At 43.8% G+C, this 22,535-nt stretch overlaps 3 protein-coding genes across 6 annotated transcripts; 1 reads left to right on the forward strand and 2 right to left on the reverse strand.

Annotated features, from left to right (window-relative positions):
- Positions 1-3,519: 3,519 nt before the first annotated feature.
- fam78bb (family with sequence similarity 78 member Bb) lies at positions 3,520-5,357 on the reverse strand (the record flags this gene model as incomplete). The annotated part of the gene is made up of 2 exons (XM_084547668.1): positions 4,897-5,357; positions 3,520-4,042 (listed from the first exon to the last, which is right to left on the reverse strand). The coding sequence occupies exons 1-2, from the start codon at positions 5,271-5,273 to the stop codon at positions 3,520-3,522; spliced, it is 900 nt and encodes a 299-aa protein (XP_084403794.1). The 5' UTR covers positions 5,274-5,357.
- Positions 5,358-7,697: 2,340 nt separating this feature from the next.
- Positions 7,698-10,442, forward strand: rex1bd (required for excision 1-B domain containing). Of its 2 annotated transcripts, none has more exons than XM_084549122.1 (5): positions 7,698-7,902; positions 8,382-8,464; positions 8,599-8,803; positions 9,716-9,804; positions 10,036-10,441. In XM_084549122.1, the coding sequence occupies exons 1-5, from the start codon at positions 7,900-7,902 to the stop codon at positions 10,106-10,108; spliced, it is 453 nt and encodes a 150-aa protein (XP_084405248.1). In that variant the 5' UTR covers positions 7,698-7,899; the 3' UTR covers positions 10,109-10,441. The 2 variants fall into 2 exon arrangements, with proteins under 2 accessions (XP_084405248.1, XP_084405249.1); XM_084549123.1 differs by lacking the exon at positions 7,698-7,902 and adding an exon at positions 8,042-8,187 and having other exon boundaries at positions 10,036-10,442.
- Positions 10,443-10,602: 160 nt separating this feature from the next.
- crlf1b (cytokine receptor-like factor 1b) lies at positions 10,603-21,180 on the reverse strand. 3 transcript variants are annotated; one of them, XM_084549121.1, is made up of 8 exons: positions 20,719-21,180; positions 18,603-18,881; positions 17,296-17,425; positions 16,880-17,052; positions 14,945-14,973; positions 13,626-13,794; positions 11,954-12,135; positions 10,603-11,122 (listed from the first exon to the last, which is right to left on the reverse strand). In XM_084549121.1, exons 1-8 carry the CDS (start codon positions 20,774-20,776, stop codon positions 11,099-11,101), a joined length of 1,044 nt encoding a protein of 347 aa, XP_084405247.1. In that variant the 5' UTR covers positions 20,777-21,180; the 3' UTR covers positions 10,603-11,098. The 3 variants fall into 3 exon arrangements, with proteins under 3 accessions (XP_084405247.1, XP_084405245.1, XP_084405246.1); XM_084549119.1 differs by having other exon boundaries at positions 14,816-14,973; XM_084549120.1 differs by having other exon boundaries at positions 11,950-12,135; positions 14,816-14,973.
- Between the last annotated feature and the right edge of the window lie 1,355 nt (positions 21,181-22,535).

Below are 22,535 nucleotides of genomic sequence, written 5' to 3' on the forward strand. Positions count from 1 at the left end.
CAGTAGAACAACCATATGTTCAGTAGGTGGTTGACTGCTCTCATATATAAGTCAGTGTATGTAGGCTACAGCTGAAGGCACATGTGTAATCTAAGACCAAATAAATGATTCTCATTAGGCATTAAGGCAGGAACTAATACGAGCCTGCTGATGAATCTCCATTCGACTGCTTTTGTCTCTCATCTGGTTATCCTGTTTCACTGCAGAAGTGGCCCGATATGGTATGATATTTTTAAAAAAATGCTTGTGAAAGTGCTCTCAGATGCTTGTAAAGTCTACTTGGGAGGTATGACAACAAGCGGAGGGGCCTCTCCTGGGCCTACCCATGGCGTTAGGAGGGATGGGCTCCATGCGAGTCAGCACCCGTGGCTGGTCCTGGTGCAGCCGGCTTGATCCCAGAGGCTGGGACGGATCCACCGGTGTGTCAACCCTCGTCCTCCACTCGATGGCGTGGAGCAGGATCTTCTCACAGCTGAAGGCAGGTGTGTTATCTAAGACCAAATGTCTGATACTCATTTGACTTTTGCTCGGTTACTTGACTACCTTACGTACGCCATTAGAATCACGTAATATGAAGAAATTCACACTCCCTCTGGATATTTTTGGCATTTGTTTTAATGAGTTTAAAAACACTGCATGCAAAAGCCAGACAGTCTGAGAGATAGGACTGTAACGCGGCAGAGTTTCATGTCTTCCATATTGTAACACTGTAAAACACCATCACCCAGTCATTTTTTTAAACAATCGTCAGACTCAAGTCCGTCAGCAGGGACTGACAGCTCCTTTGCGAGGGGCCGTGTACTGCTCTGCCCTCGAAGTCCACAGGCACAGCTGTTAAAAGACACTTGAGGCCCTGATGCACACAGACGGCAGACTGTGCGACCTCCTGGTCAAGTATAAATGTGTTTTCATTAACATTAATCGTGTGAAGGAAAAAAAAAAAGTTTGCACTTTTACTTGACACTATAAAAGCCTTGGGTTTTCTGATAAAGATCACCAGCTTAATTCTCCAGATGCTGCTCGAGGTGTTTCCCTTGATTGTCTGTGTGAGTTTTCAAACTGCTCCCGTGTCATGGCTACAATAGGCATGTTGTTAAACTATCCATTGTCTCTATATGTTCAGTGCGTGTCGGGGCTTGCAGCGCACAGGCAGAACAGTCCTCCCTGGTGATCATGGCTCTGGTGTCGCTCTAGATGAGGTGTGTAAATGTGTGTGTGAAGGCTCGTTCGGTTTGCACCAAGAGTAATGAGCAGCATGGGTAAGATAATGTGGTTACATCCTCCATCTCTCTTCATCTCTGTCTCGTCTGGACCAGCTCAGCAGTTCATGAGTGTCTTTTTTTCTTCTTTTTTTTTTTTTTTTACTGTCCCACTACAAACAGATATACATACAACAGACCTGCCAGGAAAACAATAAGCAACATTTTTGTCAAAATTAACTTCCATTTTCAGTCTTGAATCTTCATTAATACACAATTTATAAAAAGTCATAATAGCACAAGTGACTTTATGTCGATGTGAACCAAGTACTACGTTAATCTTTAAAGAGGGGGTATTTCCTCTAGCGCCTCAGAGAGGGTGACATTTTTTTTTTTTTTTTTGGTTTTCAGGGAAATATCTCAGCAACTATCGAACAGATTGTCATTAAATTTGGTACAAACATGCGTGTCACCCTGAAGATGAACTGGAATAACTTTGGTGATCAGATAAGTTGTCATGTCATAATTTGTCCAGTATTAATTGAGTGGATCTCGTCAGACCCCTGCTGTAATTAACAAATGTTAGCGTGCTGGCTAACACGATAAACCTGGAAGTATACCTGCTACATACATAAGCATATTAGCATTGCCACAGTGAGCGTGCCGGCAGTCGCCTCAAGCTCAAATAATATTGTGCTCTGTTTTGTTAAAATGTAGTTTTACGAAGCTGTGATCACGAAAGAAATTTCATTCATCTTCGTTTTTGACGAAGCAAAAATCTCAATGACAGATATTTCAAATTACTTCAGAGAAATAAAACCTCAAAAATCTGCATGACTAGATACACCAGTCAGCCACAACATTATGACCACTGACATGAGAAGTAAATAACACTGACCATCTTGTGACGATTCAATGTCAGGATGCAGCCTGACACAGACACACACACAAAAACAGTTTAGGAACAACTCAAAAAACATGAAGAACAGCACAACGTGTTGACCTGCCCTCCAAATTCACTAGATCCCAAACTGATCAAGTATCTGTGGGATGATCCACAGAGCCCCCACCCCCAACCTAAAGAACCCAAAGGCCCCCCTCCATTCTCTGATGAGTCACAACTGTTTTGGAGGCAAAAGGGAGACTTACACGATGTTAGGCAGGTGGTTTTAATGTTGTGGCTGACTGATATATAGTCTATTAATTTGGGTTGAATTAAATTTTATGTCTCGTAACCCAAAAGAGGTTTTCTTTTACTACCTTCTTGGTACAGAGTGGTAAAAGACATACTGAAGTTCGTCCTCTTGCAGCCACGGAAGGCAGACTTGAATTCATGTGCCGTAACCTAAAGCAATCTCATCTCACAAATCTGATTAGATGGGGCTTTGGAGAGACAGAATCATGTTCTACTGTAGAAGGCTATAACATCATCAACAACACAGGCATCTCTGGCTTTCAGAAGGCGGGGTGGGGGTGGGGGGGGCTGTGCAGCTCGGATGAACTGGCCATTTGAGGTTGGAGAAAGAAAAAAGAAAAAATCCCGCTGCAGGGCTTTGTTTATGTCTGTGTGTGTATGACTCAGTCCGAGGTGTCATTTCTACACTTCCTGCGATATGTTGAAAGCAAAGTAGCTTTTGAGGATGCATGTATGTTCACAATCTTTAAAAACGACCCCACAAGGTATCACATGAGGCCCCTTTGTGTGTGAGGCAGTCTGGTGTGACACAGCAGCAAGCCTGGACTCAACCTATAGAAAATACACATCCACAAACACATACACGCATGCCTGCACACCCGCACAGCCTCACATCATCAGCGGTGCCATCCTCCGTGGACCTGAACGCTAACACCTCTCCATGGTTAAACTCTTACACAGTACTTCAGGGTACAGTACAGAGCAGGCCATGGCGATGTCATCATTAAGGCTGGAAAACCTTTTTTATACTGTCTGTATTTGTTTAGGCTCGATCGCTCCTGTCTGGGCCTGAGTAGCTACAGTCCCTGTTTGCATTACATCCCAGCACTGATGTATATTTTCACATTTTGTTCACATGTGCTGAGTTAGAGTGAAGGCTTTCACAGCTCCTCAGCGCCAGAGTGGAGACCAACATACTTTCTGGATCGTCAAAGGCAGCGGTGGGGAATTAAGGCAGTCGTCCCCTCAGATTCTGATTTGTGCCATCAACAGTTAATACAAGCGTGCTGATAAATCTCTGTTCGTCTGCTTTTGTCTTTCATCCGGTTGTCCTGTTTCACTGCAGAAGTGGCCCGATATGATATGATATTTTTTAAAAAATGGCCCCTCAGATGCTCAATAAGTCTACTTGGGAGGTATGACAACAAGCGGAGGGCCCCTCCTGGGCCTCCACATCAGAACCTGTGCATCATTGGCATTGGGCCTCCCCATGGCGTTAGGAGGGATGGGCTCCATGCGAGTCAGCACCCGCGGCTGGTCCTGGTGCAGCCGGCCCACCAGCCTGGCCCTCGAACCCAGAGGCAGGGACGGATCCACCGAGATGTCGACCCTCATCCTCCACTTGATGGTGTGGAGCAGGATCTTCTCCCTGGACGTGGTGTTGAGCGCCACCAGCCAGGTGGTGAAACTCTGGTCCCTTTTGATGTTAGTCAGCAGGGGCGTGTTCGATTCGCTGACCGGCACGGCCCAGGTGACGCTGGGGTAAAAATTGTCGTTCATGCTGACAATGAAGCGGGACGGCTTGGAAGTGGGGCCGACTATGGTGACGGTCTCCGTCGTGTTTCCGTACCAGGGGTAGCTCACGCCGTCTGAGTCGCTGATGGCCCTCACCAGACCTTCTCTCAGCTGAGGCAGCTCCCAGCTCGACCTGGAGGGAGACACAAAGTGTGAGACAGGAGACAGAGGGGGTGACTGTGCACCGCTCATTTATCTGGTTGTATTTGATCTTTTTTCTTGCTGTCAACACATGCTAAAAAGGACAAAACCACTAACTCGTCTGTGATGCTGGATATGGCACTGTTATTATCAAGTTTTTTGTCATTTTAAATTTTGATTTTAGATTTTGAGCATGCTCACATGTCCATGGTATTACAAGCTGCAAAATTCAAACTCTGCACTGTAACAACAGCAGGTCCTTGTAAATCTGTCGGATCAGTATTACCATCATCTCTTTGTTGTGCTCAACAGTTTTGTCATCTGATGGCCCCCCTTCCATCTATTTGTTGTGACCAATCTGATGACACCCCGACTTAAACCCCATCCCCTGACACTCACCCACCCTCAGCCCAGCGGGATTAAACACCCCCTCACATATGCCCTCCCAGATAGTAAGTGTGTGTGTGTGAATTGTGGGGGTGTGGGGGAGGACATGTCCTCCGTGGGCACAATTTGAGTGCTGGAGCAGCAACTGTTGTTTAGCTCCTCTAATAGCAGCTTTTCTATTTAGGTGCCAGAGTCACAGGAACAGAATCTGTCGGTGGGCGTTTGAATGAAGGAGGCTGACAAGCACAGTTAACCTGCTGCGTGCACAAATGCTCCTCTGTGCAACTCAGTGTGGTGCACAAGCATGAGCGCGTTGTGATGGCTACGGAGCGTGTAAGCATGCATGCAAGCCCCACGCACACCGTCACGCATGCACCCTCTGAGTCTCACATCACACATGGCACGGGCTCAATGGGGTGCAAAGGGGTTCACCCAGGTGTGGCAGAGGGGTGAACTCACATGCCGATGTCTCCGTAAGTGTTGTAAAATTCCATCTGGGTGCACGCCTGGATCCAGCCCACCACCCATGTCTCGTTGCGCGGAATGGGGGGCATCACAATGCGCGCCGAGGCTTTGAAGTAGGGCGTCTTGTATCGGAGCACTATGGGCGAGTTCTCCTCAATGACAGTCGGACAGTGGTCTATGGTGGCGGACAGGTCGTACACCACGATGTTCTCCCGTTTGATGCGCGACTTGTTACAGGCTATGCTCTGGATGCAGCCCATGGCTGTGCAGGTGAAGGTGATGGTCAAGAGCAGCCAAGTGAGCCTGACGGGCCTGGGGTACAGCACAGCTGACCGGGACTCGACCAGTATCAACACTACGAGGCCGTGCATCAGATGAGAGTGTAAGGCAGAGGTGGCTGCTACCACGCCGAAGGCCCGAAATCAGAATCACAAGAAGGCTTCCGTGGGATCAGAGGAGGTCGTCCGGTGAGACCTGGATCCAGGTTCAGCCGCTGATTTATCCACCAGCTCCACGCAGGGGACGCTGCTCTGTGGCTGACCCCGTGCTCTGACCTCCCAGCAGGCTGCAGGCCACAAGGGATTAATAAAGTGTCACATGAATTTTTGATGCAGGTATGTTTGTATCCTCTCCACTCGAACAGTGCAGACGGCCAGTTTCCGGGTCCCCTCTCCTCGAGGATCTTCCCTCCTGCTTGATCCCCTGCCCGTAACCTTTGATCCTCGTCTTTCTGCCCCGAGCTGTCATGTCACAAGAGGCGTCAGGGGACCGGGGGACACCGGGGCGACGGCAGGGGGACTCGGCGGTCGGGCGGCGGCGAGGGTGCTTGTTGATGCGGCACTGTGCATGAGATGCTGCTGCTGCTGCTGCTGCCTGGAAGCGGAGCGGCGGCGTTAGAGTCCGTCATGTCTCTCGACTCGCCGGGAGGGAAAGCCGGTGAAACAAACGACAGCCGTGAATCCGAGCATCTGTGATGGGAGAAACAGCTTCTTTTCGCGGAGACTCGGACGGGATGTTCCCGATCAGACCTAGGAAGACAATAAGCTACAACTATCCCTGCAGCAATCACTTCTCGTGGATTGATAAAATAATAACATTAGGGCTAAAAAATAAAAACAAAACAAACAAAAAAATCAAATAAACAGTGTCATAGTAACCATGTAGTGCAGCGGCATCCTCATTTGATGAAAGCTGCACGGCCGTGTGTCGCTGTTCAGCCTCTGTGGTGCTGAAGATGCTGAATGGACCAATGAACGGCAGAGGGAGACTCAAGGCGTAGGAGTGCCCGCGTCTGCACAGTAGTAGCTTTACGACCTCTTTCCTCCATATTGGAATAATGCTTTCTAATCCCATAAACACAGAGCAGGCACAGCTGCCAGAGGATGAGAGGCTGCCCGATTCAGTGTAGGTGTAATAAGGGCTACAGGATAAGATGCAACAGCATGCTCACATCTCTACACAGATTATTATTTTTTAATTTAGCAGACAGTTCCCGTCTGTTACTGTTAAATAAATAATTTCATTTCAATACACTACTTAACTAGAAATAATCAAATTGTAGGAATGATTTAATTGGTTAGAGGTAGTCAGACGCCAGAGGCATTCTGGCATTTCAAAATAAAATTGTCTTGCCAAAACAATGTCAGCACACATGAATAGCTGTCCATCCTCCCCAGTAAGCCCGGCCTTCTGTGAGAAAATAAGCTTGCACACTTTACTAGACAAATGCTGACTTTCTTTGAACATTTTAGATGCTACTTTACTCCCAGGATGTCAGCCTCCCGGACACCTTACAGCCACCCGGCAACGAGCACACATCTTAAAACTAAAACACACACCTAGAGCATAAACTTTATTTTATTGCTACTGTATGTGACCGGCATGTTTCAATCTGTGCAGTCTATGTAGCCTACTACACAGTCCCATGTTATTATTTTATTTTTTTCCAAAAACACATCTCTCTTGTTGCACAGAACATATTGTCCACAGGTCCAACTTTTACTGGGAGTGAGGGCCTAAAGAAATTTCATGTATGCTAGTTATTGAAATGCCATGTTATTGTTTCACTTTACTTTTAAAACACAAGATGTAGTCCCGGGTTCAAATCCATGGGCTGACTGGGCCTTTTTCTGTGTAGAGTTTGCATGTTCTCCCTGTGTCTGCGTGGGTTCTCTCCAGGTACTCCAGCTTCCTCCCACCGTCCAAAGACATGCTCATTAGGTTAATTGGTGATTCTAAATTGGCCGTAGGTGTGCATGTGAGTGTGAATGGTTGTCTGTCTCTCTGTGTTGGCCCTGCGATAGACCCCCCTGCCTCTCGCTCGATGACAGCTGGGATAGGCTCCAGCAGACCCCCGCGACCCTTAACAGGAATAAGCGGGTACAGAAGATGAATGAATGAATGAATGAAAAACACAAGATGTAGTCACTGCGGTGTCACATTGTGGAATGAATTAATTAGACCGTATACTCTTCCTTAGATTGTGTGTGATAGCAATGAGTTGCAAATATAACATTTAATAGAGCTATAAGCATGCACAATTGTAAAATAACAAGCATTGGCATGGACCATTAAACAAATAGTAGTCTTGTCTCTATTTTATTTGGACGACATTCATTTCCCAGGATAGTTTTGGCAACTGAATGTAGGTTAAATAGGTTTGAAATCTTCACACATGCAAATTTAAATGGAACACTAACACCCGTTTAGTTCAAACAAATGTGATTATGTCTAAGTTGTACTTTTAAATGAAGTCAGTTGTTCTTTCCAGTATAAAGGAACCAGAAGTTGCAGTCTAATACTCAAGTTGCCGGATAAGTACTTTTATTTTGAAAACCCGCCAGCTACGTCACGTGGTTTGGTTATTTCCGGGTTGTAGAGCACGCAGGGTGCTGAATCACATAGAGCAAGAAGACGAGGTTTTGTGTTCATAAAATAAAAACATGCTCCCGTTATAAACCGCGGACACTCCGTCGCATTGTTGTCTAGCAGGCTAACATGGTGAGAAGACTTTATACCACAGTTTAACGTATCTGAACCTTAACGCTAATACTTACACATGTGCTAAGCTAATCCAAGCTAATGGTAACTTGGCTGGTGAGAGGCGTTCAAATGCTCCTGTATCAATGTGCTCGTGTTGTTTTCGCTTAGTAAACACCAACTAAACCACAGACAAGTCTTCCTAAACTCGAACTAGATTTATAACATTTTATTTTTTTTGCTTTAAGTTTAGTCACATTATCATTTATTTAAAAAAAAAAACATTCGAGTTAATAGAATATAATGGTAAAATTATGCTCTTACATCTACATTTATAATACATATGAAGACATTATTAATACTATTTTTGTTACCACTACTGTTATTGTTACACCAGTTCATTCACCATGGTTGTTGGGTAGCTATTTCTTGTTAATACAAAAAAAAAAAAAAATCTCCTTTATGTCTTATGATCTTTCACATGTGTTTCCTTCCTCCAGGTCCCTACAGACTTTAAAGGCCTGATCCAGAGGTTTTATCATCTCCAGTCGGAGCGGGTGGAGACATATCGTCTCTTTGAAGAGTAAGTTTGGATCTAATCATCACAAATTCACATCTCCAGAGACGACAGCATTCAAAGCGCACAAATTTGTCTCCGTGCTTCGATGAGTCCTTCTCTTGCAGTTATTATTGTTTTGCTCGCTGAATGCCTTCCAGGGGACACGAGGCCTATTTGAGGACAGGGCCTCACTATGACTTCGACCACTACAGGCAGCTGGTCCATGAGATAACGCAGGCCTTCTGCGGCATCTCCAAAGAAGTGCTCGAGATCAAGGGCAAGCTGCGCAACGACTTCGACAGACCAGACCTTTCTGAGCACATTGAAAAGCTGCAGAGCAAAGAGAAGGAGAAACTTGACCTGGTAGGTAAAGTCCAGAAGACGGCAATGTGTGTTTGTGGGACAGTGAACTTCATAAGTCATCTACACACAGGTTGTCCTACTTATCTAATAAGAAATACACACAATTATCTGAGTGTAGAGTAACCAAAAAAGTATCTTTAAATATTTGTTAGTTAATTTTTAGTATTTTAATGGGACACTGGAATGAAAAAAGAACTAATTAATCAAAATCTGTCTTAATTTATAATTTATTTCATTTATAAATTCCCTTTCATAATATTTGCATTGTTTCCTAAAGTTAGTAAATAGAAAAAAGTTTAGCTTTATATCTATTTCCTTCTTCTTACCTGCCAAAACAAATTTCAACCCACATAATGGTCGATGCAGTTCCACTGTTTCACCACAAGGAGGCAGACTTCTTATGAAAACTTACTTCATTACTGTTCTTTAAAGCAGATTCAGCAATTATATTTGTGCTGGCAGTAAGTTATAAATGTTACACACCACTAATGGAGGAAGACTCTGCACAAGGCTTCTGATGGGAAATATCTGGGCCGCAGACTGGGCCGGCAAACACTAATTCAGTTCAATTTAAATCATTCACTGATGCTACAGTGTTTTTTCAAGTGCTTCTCTTTTAAGTCCCGAATGCTGCTGTCTGTCTGGGACTCTCCTCACAGCTGCGCCGATGGTCAGACTGGCGTTCACATTTAACTGCGTCTGTTCCTCCCACATTTTGTGCAGCTGGCGTTCAGAAGTGATGCTTTGCTCTTTTGTTTGAAGTTTTATATTCCTCTATAATATTAACTGAACTCCCTTTCTTCCAGTAACGTTATAAAGCTCCTATTATCCCGGAGTTCCTCCTCTGTCTCTCTTCTGTCCGCAGCTGATGAGTGGTTTGCATAAATCTTATGTGATGTGCCCTCTCAACAGACAGCCAAGCTGCAGCTGGCCAGGCAGCGGGCCCAGGATCACCCGGAGGACGAAGGCTGTCAAGAAACGATTCAGGAGATCAAGCACGAGTAAGAGCAGCTATTACCACCCCTCGGTTTACTGCGTTAGCTCCCTGCTGACTCATTCATTCACTCAGTCAGTATCAACCTGCTGCTGGCAGCAGAACTGCTCAGAGCTTCATTTAATGGATTTATTAGACCGTTTTTTTTTTTTTTTTTGTCACAACTAGAATTTTATTCCTATTTACAGTTCCCTAACACAAACACAAATAAATGTGTCAGTGCTCTCTCCTTGTCCAGGATCATCAAGAACAAAGAAGCTTTGAGTGAGATCATGCAGGACTTTAAGTATGATTCAGAGGACTGTGATTGACGGCTGACTCCCATAAGGCCTGCACCCGCCCTCTCACATCAGCAGAGCTGACAGGTCGACTCTGCTCTGCTGCAACTTCCATCTTCGACTCCTGCGCTTATTGATCCCCCCTCTGGCTCCACCCTGCTCACTGCTGCAGTCTTAGTCCGCCCAGGAGGCTTTCTACATTCTGGCTCTTTGTGTCATGAGTTTGTGTTAATGCATGGCTCAGCAACAACCAAAAAAAAAAAAAAAAAGTTTGTGTTTAAGTATGTAAATAAAATGCTCAAAAGTGTTAAATAATTCTAACAAGCTTATCCAGCTATCTTTGTTTACTTGGTGAATTGTACTTTTTAAATAATAAAGACACTTGACAAGACAAGTTATGCTCTTAACTGCTAACCAGCTAGTATCCTTTACAATATACACAGTATAGTACATAAGTTAGACATTTCCTTAAATATGCAGATACAAAAATATAAGCAAATAATCTGGACAGGTAAAGAACAGCATGTATGTTTTGATAATGAAGCCTCATTTCTGCAGTTGAGGAATATCTGAATTTAAGCTTGAGGTTTGTGAACAACTCTAACATACTTATCTTATTCTTGTCTGAATATTAATTTAAATCTGCCCATTCGGCACAAATTCTTTTGAGTTTTCTCTCAAACGTTTGCTCATAGTATTGTAATAATGGAGGTTACGATAAACCACAAAATATATTTTCTGTCAGATTAAATATGCACTTAGGGCCTACATATTTTTTGTTATTACAAACAGATCTATTCGACAGATCTGAACTGTGGAAACAGCAGAAAAAGGCTGCATTGTCTCACTTGAGTTATCTCCCACCCGGGCCCTTTAAACTCAAGCTTGTATGACCAAACACTGCAGTGTTCCTCCGGCGAGGAGTTGGACCTCTCACAGCTGGGACCCTCTGGGCCAGTTATCCGTCAGTGTTTCTTGTTGCTGATCTTGAATTAAACGTCACAGCGGTTCGGCGAGGCCGTGCTATGAATTATCGTCTTGTAGAATCTGAAAAGACAAAAGCAGATGGTTCTTGCTGGGATAATTCACCAAGAAAAGAGCATGTTATCACCACAATTGCTCTGTCTGCCTGCCACTTTTTCTCTCTTTGCATCACCCTTTTTCTCATTCCCGATGCATCGCCCTGCTACTTTTATCTCAAGGTAATCAATGGGAACCTGTCACACTTTGTGAACAAAGACATTATTCAGACGACAGCCGATGCCCTATAAAGCACAAAAATATCCGGAGACTGCTGAGCTAATTGAGTCAGGTAGACCGAAGCTTTCTGTGAGTTCAAGGACTCGGCAGCAGAGGATGTGGCTGAAGGGTCTGAACTCCTCACAAAGTCACATAAACAGAAGTTCCCGAGGCCTAGCGTGCCATTTGGCCTGAGTTATTTTTGTGAAAGGGGATCCTCACGCCACGAGAAAACAAAACACAAAAGGAACACATTACGGCGGGCTGTTAATTACATTTGCATGCTCATTTCTCTTTGTTGTGGCCATCAGCTGAAGATCACAAGTCCGCTCATTAAAATATGTAATAAAATCAGAGTGCTCAACTGAGAGCACATCTACTTTCATGCTCCCACTTCTGGGCCTGTAAATCTAAACCGCACATTTTACCTGATCACAGAGGACAGACTGGAAATTCACAGAGTCTGTTACTGAGAAATCTTTCCTTTTTTGTGTTTGTAGAAATGCTGACCATATGGCATAACACAGGCAGGGTCAGAAATTCACTTCAGGACATATTGTCGTGTCTTGTGTTCGTGAGGGCAGCTCAGAGGAGAGAATGACAAAAGAGAGCCGGAGGAGAGGGATTGTGCTTACCTACCTGGTTGCGCGTTTTCTGTGATTTCTGTAGCCACACCCTCCACTGGTCGTACAGCTTGATTGACATGCCGCTGCAGCCGTAAGCGTGCTTGCGGACCCAGCCGAAGAACTGCTTGAGTTCCCGCCGCAGGGTGGAGTTCTGCTCGCCGGGCTTAGGATCACATGAGCCGCTCTGCAGCCGCTCTGGGAGGCGAGAGGGAGAGGAGGGAGGAGGAAGAGACAAAAGGAAGAGAGAAGTGGAGGTGAGAGAGAACGGAGGAGGGAGGATGAGAGAGCAGCGTCAAGGTTATGTGAGGACAAGTGTTGGTGCAAGGTGTATAGATTATGCACAGAGTGCTTACCGGGTCATGTGTCAGCACAGAGGTGAGGGACTCGCATGCTTCTCTTGCATCGACACTTTTTAAAATTGTCTTTACATGAAGTGGATTTCTGTTATATAATGCAAAACAACACAATACACATCTAAACCAATGCACCGTGCACTAAAACTCCCTCCCACATGACTTTCACTCCAGTTTTGATAAAGTTATGATCCTGAAGTATTTAAACATTAAAATTAAATTCAATGTTTAAGCACTTTATGTAAAATGTGTGACGCTACATAGCAGTATGTGGCTTGACACTAACAAAAAATACTTTTATTCAGGTATCTTAGAGTTTAATAAATAATTAGCAGGATAATTATTAAAAAAAATGTCAATTTAGTCATCCAATGGGAGTATACTAATTTTGCATTTTGGAGCCGACCAGTCAGATAGCTAGCTAAATAGCTAGATAGATAGCGAAATAGTTAGATAGCTAAATAGATAAATAGATCTAATGTGCGTAGTATGGATCTGCGACACAGGTGCAGAATAAAAAACTAAATTCTGAAGGTGACATGTGGTATGTCATTTGGCTTCCCGGGGAGAAGGTTTGCTGACTGCCACAATCAATTCTTCATGGCAAACAACAGAGCCCGATAACGACTTCCTCCCTCTGGGGACTAAATACCACATAACCTATGTAACTCATTATCTGCTCCCAAACCTGCTTCCACTCAAACTTTATGGGCCCTGTGTGCGCCGCGGACAGGCGACCAGCTTTTTAACTTGATCAATCTTTGAAGCCGACGACAGAAATCTATCAAATGTCCCCCCGGCTCTTTGCCGTTCCTTCTAATCCTCTGCTTGGAGATCTCTATCAAGGCATCTAGCCTATTGATGTTTGGTTTCCTCGGGGTCACATGCGGTTTGGATCTTACGTTCAGGATGTTAAATCAGGGATAAGGACATTGTTTTTCTGGCTTTAACTGGCAATGAAAGGTTGATTATTAGAAAGGAAGGAATGGTCAAGATTTGTGGGCATCACAGATGTTTGGGAAGCATTTAACCCTCGTGCTACCCTCTTGCATGATCTCTATCTGTCTGTCCATTCGCTTGGGGTCCCAGAGACCCCAAAGGTAGCACGAGGGTTAAAGGCCATTAAACCGTGAGACAGCGGAGGAAAGACTGTTTTAAACATTTGGTGGCTCTTGTCCCGGCTGTCCAGAAAACACAAATACTATGTTGTCTAGCCAGTCTTTTATTTGCTCTGTCTTCAAAAAGTCAAATAAAGACTGATAAGTTTCATTTAGAAATGTTAAAGCAAATCTAATTTGTTGTTTTGTTTTTATTTTTGGTCAAAGTACATACCACTGCTGGGTGTGGAGGCTGCAGTCGGGTGGCTCCAGTCACTCCAAATCCCGGGCTTCCTGGAGCCAAAGATACCCACTGGGTTGCACCTCACCTGGACAAAATACACAGTCCCTGGCTGGAGGCCTGCCAGCCGACACGACGTCAGATTACCAACGTCATCCACCAACTGAGAGAGGAAAGAACAGAGGGAAGAGTAGAGAATCAGTCTCAAAAAGCACCTTGACACCATCTGAATGAAATGTTTGCTGCAGTTTATTCTTAAAATAGGATTAAATTTTATACAGTGTGGTAAAAAAAGGTTTAAGCGCTCCAGATCTCTAGATTGTTATCCATCATCAGTGAGGCGTCTGATAGGAATCAAATTCATTCTGCAGCGTGACGGCAACCCTAACCCAGCCCACCGCCACCGAGCTCTGATCTCAACATCACGAGTCTGTCTGGGATTACATCAAGAAACAGAAGACAGAAAACACTAAATCCACAAAAGAGCTGTGACAAATTCTGCAAGATGCTTGAACATCCCGCAAATTACTATGAAACACTGTGTACCAGTGCACAGAGGAGACCTGGATCCGCTTTAAAGGCAAGTAATGGTTGGATTTGGGTCTCTTACTTTTGCGGCACTTTGTGTAAAGTTATCTACTTTATTTTTAGCACCTTGCACAGTTCTATACATAAATATATGTCTGAAGCACAGATTAAAAAGATGTTTTATATTTTCTAACTTTGTTCTGCTTTCATGTGCCACGTAGTCTGGACGTTAGTGGCCTCACATGTATTAAATATTATTTGCATAATCCTCTCATTCAATGGAGAATCAAGAATTCAAAGACTTGCTTTATGTTCATACACAGCAGAGAAATAATAAAAGCTTCGGCTAAAAAACATCAAAGGAACAGTTTGAAAGTGTAACAGTTTCTAAAAAAGATTTTTGCAGTTTAGGATCAAAGACATTTACACACTAGAAATTGCTAGCAGCAGTCAAGGCTTTTAAGCAAGAGAAAGACTTGTTTTATAGTGAAGGTGCAGGCAAGAGGTTTGAGATGTGGCGGGGGAAATGTCTATGTTCATCTTTTAATGTTGCCAGTCAGCGCTGCAGCTCTAATATTCTGCAGCAGCCACCGATGCAGTTACAGCCACAGAGAAAGAGTGCAGGTTTGCATGCTAGTGTTAGACATGTAGACGACCTTCCAGTCGGTGCTGCCCTCCAATCTGTAGCGTATCTGATATTTGGCCTTAAACAGGATGTCCTTGAGCTCGGGGGGGCTGGCCCAGCGGACCGTCAGCTGGTCCTCGAGGTCGCCCACGCGACTCACCTGCACGTTGGCAGGAGGGTCTGTGGTCACTGCAAGGACAAGGACAAGGATTTAAAAAAGAAAATTGTATACAGCAGATGTCCAGGTTACAAAGCTGTAGGAAACTGTAGATCTAAAGGAACACTAAAGGAAAGGAAGGCAACTTGTAATTCTCTTACACAGTTTATATTACGTAGGTAAGAATTTACTCAATATCATCAATTATTAATAATTTATCATAACCTAAAGGGACCGGTTCAATTACCAAGACAGTAAATAATAAAGTTTGACAAGCATGGACACACTGTATGCTTTCATCAGGAGTCGTATATAGACCTAGTGGTCAGGACGGTCCAACAAAAGGCTATTCAATAAAAGTTTATGTAGCTGGCATCAATAACAATTTAGACTATCTGAAGACGCTTTACAGGAATAAAAAATGCTGAACAGAACCCAGCTCAAATGGAGCGACCTATGTAATTGAGGTCGGCCGACTAGTGACATAAATAAAGGAGAAGGGGGAGAAGGGAGCAGCAAGAGGAACAAAGTGGCCCATACATCTGAAGAAAGCATGCGTTCAGCATCTGAACATGACACAAACAAGAGTACAAGATATAAGCTGATGCATGCTACCTGAATGAGTGATACGGGGAGTTGCGTTATGGGGCCTGAGCCATACCGCATACTAAAGGTCAGCATATCTCCGCCGCCGCTGCTTTGATTTTGACCGGTAACATTTTAAAATAGTTCAATCAAATACTTTTGTTTGCTCTGCTTAAACAGCTTTGAAGGGAATTGCCCGACATACCGTGAATCAAGGAATATCCACTCACATACATTAATACTTGCTAAGAAATTCCGTAAAGACTGTTCTGTAATAAACGATTTTTCAGCCTCCTACTAATTTATGCTTGAGATTTTAGCCCCATCTATTTTTGCTGACGAGATATTAAATTCAACACCGCAGGCAGACGTTGCTGCTTGGTGTGACGTAGTGTCAGCTTTACTGTACGTGCTGCCCTGCGACCAGTCAGCTGTAATTACTCATGTGATTAGGACTATTGCACTAACTGGTGCTATCACTTAGAAGCAACACTTGTAGAAGCAAAGGGAATCAGTCGACTCTTGGTCTTTGGATCTTCTCAATCTGTACTTCCTGTGAGAGCACGTCGTACCCTCAGTAAGGATTAAACAAAACATTTACCTACAGCAATAAAGTGCTTTGAAGCAAAGTGTTCTGAAGGAGACAAAGGCAGAGAGAAAGATAAAGGAAAGGAAGGAACTTATTAAATATCTTGTAAAAATCCTTCCTGTTTGTGATCTTCTGCTTGAGACATCCCTCGCTGCTGCCGCCGCTGCAGCATTTGTCAGCTGCCATATTTTATTTGCTCAGTTCAAGGCAAAGAGGAGAACTATGCCAGGACAAATAACACTCTCAGAGCTCATTGTTGCAGTTACTGTGACAGTGAAATGCATCATGCATATGGCATCTCTCCTCCTCCAGCCCACTCACAGCCTCCAAGTTATCTGTCCTCGGTGGGCAATGAGGATTAATGGAGAGAAAGAGGACGCTCAGTTACAGATAGTAAACACTGCTTTTAAAATGAGGCTCTCACTGGAGGCCATGAGAGTTTGCTATTACATTAATACTGGAGAAATTGTACGGCGTACCTGCTGTGGCGCATGCATCATAACCTAAAGAGGAGAAACCTGTGAAGCCTCAGCTGAGAGGCATCTGCTGTGCGGTTAAGTTTTACAATAATACAGTTTATCTTGGAGAGCAGCCGCCTGAAGACATAATGCTATAGTTGGACGGAGTGAACCATAAAAACAAACCCCCTCTCCCCCTGAGAAGTGTGTTAACCATATGCAGAGGAGATGTGCAGGCCAGTAAACGATGAAAAGGTGTTAATTAACCTCCAGGAGTCAAAACAAGAACGTCTTCAGACAACTCACCCACATCAAGGATGTCCAGGGTGATGACGTCAGAGGTGGCCGAGCCCAGCTGATTGGTCGCCTCCACCCAGATCTCATAGGGGGTGAACAGAGCGACGTTGCGGGGGATGTAGCAGGAGTGCTGCTGCTTCGCTGCGCTGTAATTTTCACACTCCTTCTCTCTCCCGTGCCACCTGGGCACCAACACAATGAGGAAATTAAACTCTGCCTCTTCACAAAAGGCAGGTGGAATATTTTTTTTTTTTAACAGCTTGCACATGAGCAAAACAGCACCCTGCAGCTTCTGGGTTTAGCATGTGTACATGATAAACCGTACGCATCACATGCAGCGCGTGCTTTTTTTCGTTGCTAGTCTACCTGAGGGACGCCGGACGAGGTGATCACCTGTGAGCTGCAGCAGGTCTGGGGGCGCTCACCTCAATTTGTACTTGAGGGTGTATTTGGTTCGGATGTGGGTCTCACCCGGCCCACCCACGCGCCACTTGCAGCTCAGGTCCTTTGTGTTGCGGGACCAGCATGTTAAATTGACCGGCTTTTCAGGAGGCACTGGAGACAAAAGAACAACATTTAAAGAGACAAACGGAAGGAAGACACACAAGTTCACATACCTACATTAAATGCAACTGTGGCACACGAGTTCCAATTATTTAAAAAAAATAAAAAAAAGAAGAGAAAACAGCACACTTCTCACCTATTCATGCAAAGCAAAACACAATGCAGACAGTGAGGGAGCGAAGATCAAAGGAACAATCCTATCATAATCTGTCTGTGTGGGTTTTATTAGGCTGCACACATTTTCCATCAAAGCCTCGTAAATAGTTCAACTCCCACGTGAAAATTTTGTTTAAAAGAAGCTCACACGTTATGTTAGCACAGGAAACCTGTAAACATCTTTTGTATTTCATTATTCAGATTAATTTGTGTTGACTGGAATCACATTGACATCTACTATAAAGTGACAGCTGCCTTAATTACATTTATATGTAGGAATAATAAGCTGTGATTTTATTATTGGCACGCTCACACATCTCTTTATATTACTCATGCATGTATATGTGCACATTCATCAAATTAATTGATTACTGAAACTGAAAATTAAGAGAAAATTCACCTTTCGGCATGATAATGAAAACACAACACAACAACAGAATGGCTCCAGCAGTAGTAATAATAATAATAATAATAATAATAATAATAATTAATGTTTTGGAACAGCCCAGCCAGAGCCTAGAACTCAAGCCTATAGAAGATCTGTGGGTGGAGATGCTCCCTCTTAATCTGACAGATCTGGAGCGTTTTCGTACAGAGGAGCGGAAAGATACTCCCAAGTCAAGATGTGCCGGGCTGATAGACTCTTATCCAAACAGACTGAGTGCTGATCAAAGTGTGCTTCAACTCACTATTAGTTCAGGAGTGTGAACTCTCACCATTTAGGCTGTTAATAATTATTTAAGATGAGATAAGATAATCCTTTATCTATCCCACAGTGGGGAAATCTGCAGTGTTGCAGCGGCAGACAGTTTAAAGGATAGTGCACACAAGAGATAAAAAAGTAATCAATTAAATAAATAAATGAATGTTTCCTGAAATGTGTCACATTGGGTTTCAGTGTCATTGCATAGGTTGTACATTTTATTCCTGTACATCCTAAAAAAACTGCTGATTTGACAGACATTTACAGCCACTGCACAGTGACAACGTGACCCGATGGGCCTCCACTTACTGCCCACGTAGAGACAGGAACCAGCCAGGAGGCCTCCGTCCGGTCCGTGACACACCAGGTTGTCTCCGGTCTGCTGCCGGGAGCCGTTGAGGCTGTGGAGGGTGACGCTCAGGACGTCAGGGGACTCCAGTCTGTAGCTGCTGCTGGACAGATGCGCCCCGTTCAGCGTCCAGTACAAAGTGCTGGCGTGGAGGCCGAGCTCGGATCTCAGCGTGCATGTGGCAGTCAGGCTGGAGCCGATGCGCAGAACAGGGTCCTGAGGGGAGATCGCTGCTAGATCTGGGTGATAGACACACATAAAAACAACTACTTAATCCAACATCAAATAAAAAAAATGAATACTTTCTCTGTTAACATGTCTGTACTCCTCTTCTTGCCATGCTTTCATTAAATTTTGCTAGTAACTGCTAGTAATAAGTATTGATAAAGTTCTTAAAGTGTTTCTTATTTCCTGAACAAATATTAAAAGTCCAAGGATTATGCAAGATTAATAATAACAAAAAACAGAAGCTGCAAACTATGACCAGTTCAGTGCTAATTTAATAAATAAATGTAAACCCACCATTTCTTCTTAGATTTTTTAGAAATATGTTAAATTCCCCAGGGCTGGAAAACACAGTAAACCTGCTACTGTTGTTTCCTAACAAAACCACAGTGCGTTTTTAGTCATTCATTAGACTTTCCTCAGCGAGAGCACACATCATTCCCTGGCGGCTGCTAGACTGCAAGTGCTTTGATTTGTTTCAGTTGAAAAAGAGCCTGAGGTGAAATTGCAACATTTTCTAACGTGAAATCATTAAGAGTCAAACCTCAATGTGCGCATAAGTGGGAGAGCAGCAGAAGCAAGAGCAGGAGCAGCACTGCGCCACAACAGAGCAGCAGCAGCTCAGCGCATATTTATGACCCAGTAATGAAGTGGATTTATGGAGCCTCAGTAGGATCACTCAGAAAGGTCACCCTGGGTTGTCGGTAAAATCCTTGAACGCTTTTCCATACCGCGACCGCTCCGGGGCCTGAAGTTTGCCCCTTATGATTGATGCCCATGAGAGACCCTCTGCTGTTTGAATGTTACCACTTGGGCTCCTTCTTCTCACAGATATGAGAGTTTCCTTAGCTACTTCTGCAGGTGGGCGGCGGATAAACTCTCCAACATATGTGCCACTACACTTATTCCAACCTCTGAGCATTGAGCAGCATCTAATGTAAACAAGAACCTGTTAAAGACATGGAAAACCTGCGAGCGAGGAGAAGACTGAGGATTGATCTCTGGACCTGTGTGAGAGGAAATCACATTAAACACGATGTTAATTACGAGAGTGACAAACAACATGCCCCACCACACATAATGAGTTTACGTGCGGATCATTTCTCAGTCTTATGATCATAAATCTCCTCGCGCTGATGACTTCACATTTACTTCATGCAACAGCGCCGATAAACACTTCAGTTTATCTCATTAGCACCATGTCTAACAGGCCTCCTTCTCTGTCTAATCCACCGAATGATGCCATCCATGTTTATTTTAGAGGAATTTGTTAAAATAAAATTTAAAAAAAGATGTTTTTCAAGCTTGAAAGTTTTGCTGCAGACTAATGTAACATTTATTATTTAAGTATTTTCAAATAAACAGACTTTTAGGGTGAAATGTAATGGCAATTTCTCCTTTTTTAGTCATTCTGGATATTAGCTGATTTCTTTTATTTTGTTATTTGGTATTAGTTTGTTAGGTCAGACACCAACACACTTATTTATACACATTGTCCCTCAATTGATTGAAATATACTGATATTGCAATTCAAAAATGTCTTTAACAGGAGCTCCTATCCATCTGTCCCAATATGATTTAACGCTTGCATTTCTTCTGAAAGGCATCCTGCCAAAAAGAGGCCGGGTAGGTTTTTGTGGTTCCTTCTAATTCTAATTAACCTAGGTGGGGTGAAGTTGTAAACAAAAAGAGTCGTCCTGTTTTAATGAAGTTCAATCATTAATGTCAAACACGAACTCGTTCTGTTGGTTTGCAGAATCACCCTGCACCTCCCATCTTCTGACTGCGGTCTGAACAGGCAGGGGAAAAAGAGAGGTAAAAAAAGTACGGTGTTGGAGTGTTGGTACTTACGCGTCGAGGAGAGCAACACATGTGGAGCGAGAAGGAGCAGAAACATGAAGGGAAACATAATTGTTCCAGCTGACTCCCTGCGCTCTCGCTCCCCTTTCCCGGCCGCTTCGAGTTTTCCCAGGTGGAGAAGCACAGACGGAGAGGGGAAGCAAAGTTTGGAGGAGGGACCGCGCAGCTCCACTCTCCGGCGACTCCTCTCAGATCAAACTCCCCAGTGGAAGTCTGCGGAAGAGAGCCAAGTGATCGGAGGACACACGAGGTTCGTCTCCTTTTGACTCCCGGCGCGTCTTTCTGCTCCAGCAACAACACTCAGGTTCACAGTGTATGCTCCTCCCTTGTTTTCCCACAAAGTCACAAGGCATCAGTGCTCCTCAGCTTGTCCCCTCCCAGACACACACCCACAACAAAAGAGTCAAACTTTCTGTGCTTTTGTCATTTACCAGACCTCTGATACAACTTTCAGCTATGTGCAAGAACTACAGTATATTATACACCAAGGAAAACACATTATTTTTATTATTTATATATGTTTTAGGATTAATATTCATAGTAAAGAAGGTAAATATGCTGTGATGTCATTTAATTACTATAAGATTTTAATCATAAACACTCATAAATGAGATTTACGCACAAATACAAGGTGGTACATAAATCATAAAATATTCCTCTGACTGTGAACAATAAGAGTCTGAAAGCTTGGCACATGCTATGAGAATGGAGTTTTTATGTCCTTTGAACAGCTGAAGAGGAAGTATGATCTGGCCAGCAGAACTTTTCAAATGGTTTCTTCAGCTAAGGTCTTTTCTTAGATGCAATCTGGACACCATAATGGCCTTGCTGACACTCGCAGAGGTGGAGAGATTGCTTCAGGATAGAAAACACACTTAAGTTTATTTCCAGAATGTATTCGACGTTGCTGAAAGACTCCCAAACCAGGTTTGCATCGGTCCAGAGAGAGACGGCGATAAGATTTAAACATAACAACTGAAGAACAACTTTGGTCAGATTTGTGTCAAGACAATCAGTCCACTACTATTTATGCACGGTACACACTTGTTCATTATAATTTGCTCCACCAGCTCCACTTTAGCCCACAGAAATTACACAAGTCCAAACCCGAACAGTCCATAATGTGCTTCAGATGTGGTAACGAGGGTGGGCTCCTTCCTGTCCTGCTTGGTCCTGTAACAAGCATTCTGGTTTGACCTCTGTGACACCTTATCCAAGATTGTGCACACTGTCCTCCCTTTAGATCCAGAGCTGTGTCGTCTAGGTAACCTTCAGAAAATCAATAGACCTTTGATGAAATTCCAAATCAGACTGATGGATACGGCTTTATGTGTGGCCACGAAACGTATTGATGTCACCTTCAAGTTAGATTCCCCTCTCCTCATAGACGGTCCTTGGAAAGGAACATATGTACACCTCTAGAAAAAAATCACATAAGAAAAGTAGACCGTACAGATTATGTAGGGGCATCACTGACGATTTGTGAACCCTTGTCTGTTGTGTTTCTTTTTATGCTGAAATGAGCACATAATGTCATTAGGTTAATTGGTGATTCTATATTGGCCGTAGGTGTGAATGGTCGTCTGTCTCTCTGTGTTGGCCCTGCGATGGACTGGCTTCGGGTGTACCCAATGACAGCTGGGACAGGCTTCAGCAGACCCCGCGACCCTTCACAGGAACAAGTGGTTACAGAAGATGAATCAATGAATGAATGAATGTATCAAAATATAAATCAAATAAACAAGTAAAGGAGCTACTGTTAAAACAATCTTCTTTATGATAGATTCAACTGCCAAATCACAGATTCA

This window comes from Chelon labrosus (genome assembly GCF_963514085.1).
Source record: "Chelon labrosus genome assembly, chromosome: 7".
NCBI classification, from domain to species: domain Eukaryota; kingdom Metazoa; phylum Chordata; class Actinopteri; order Mugiliformes; family Mugilidae; genus Chelon; species Chelon labrosus.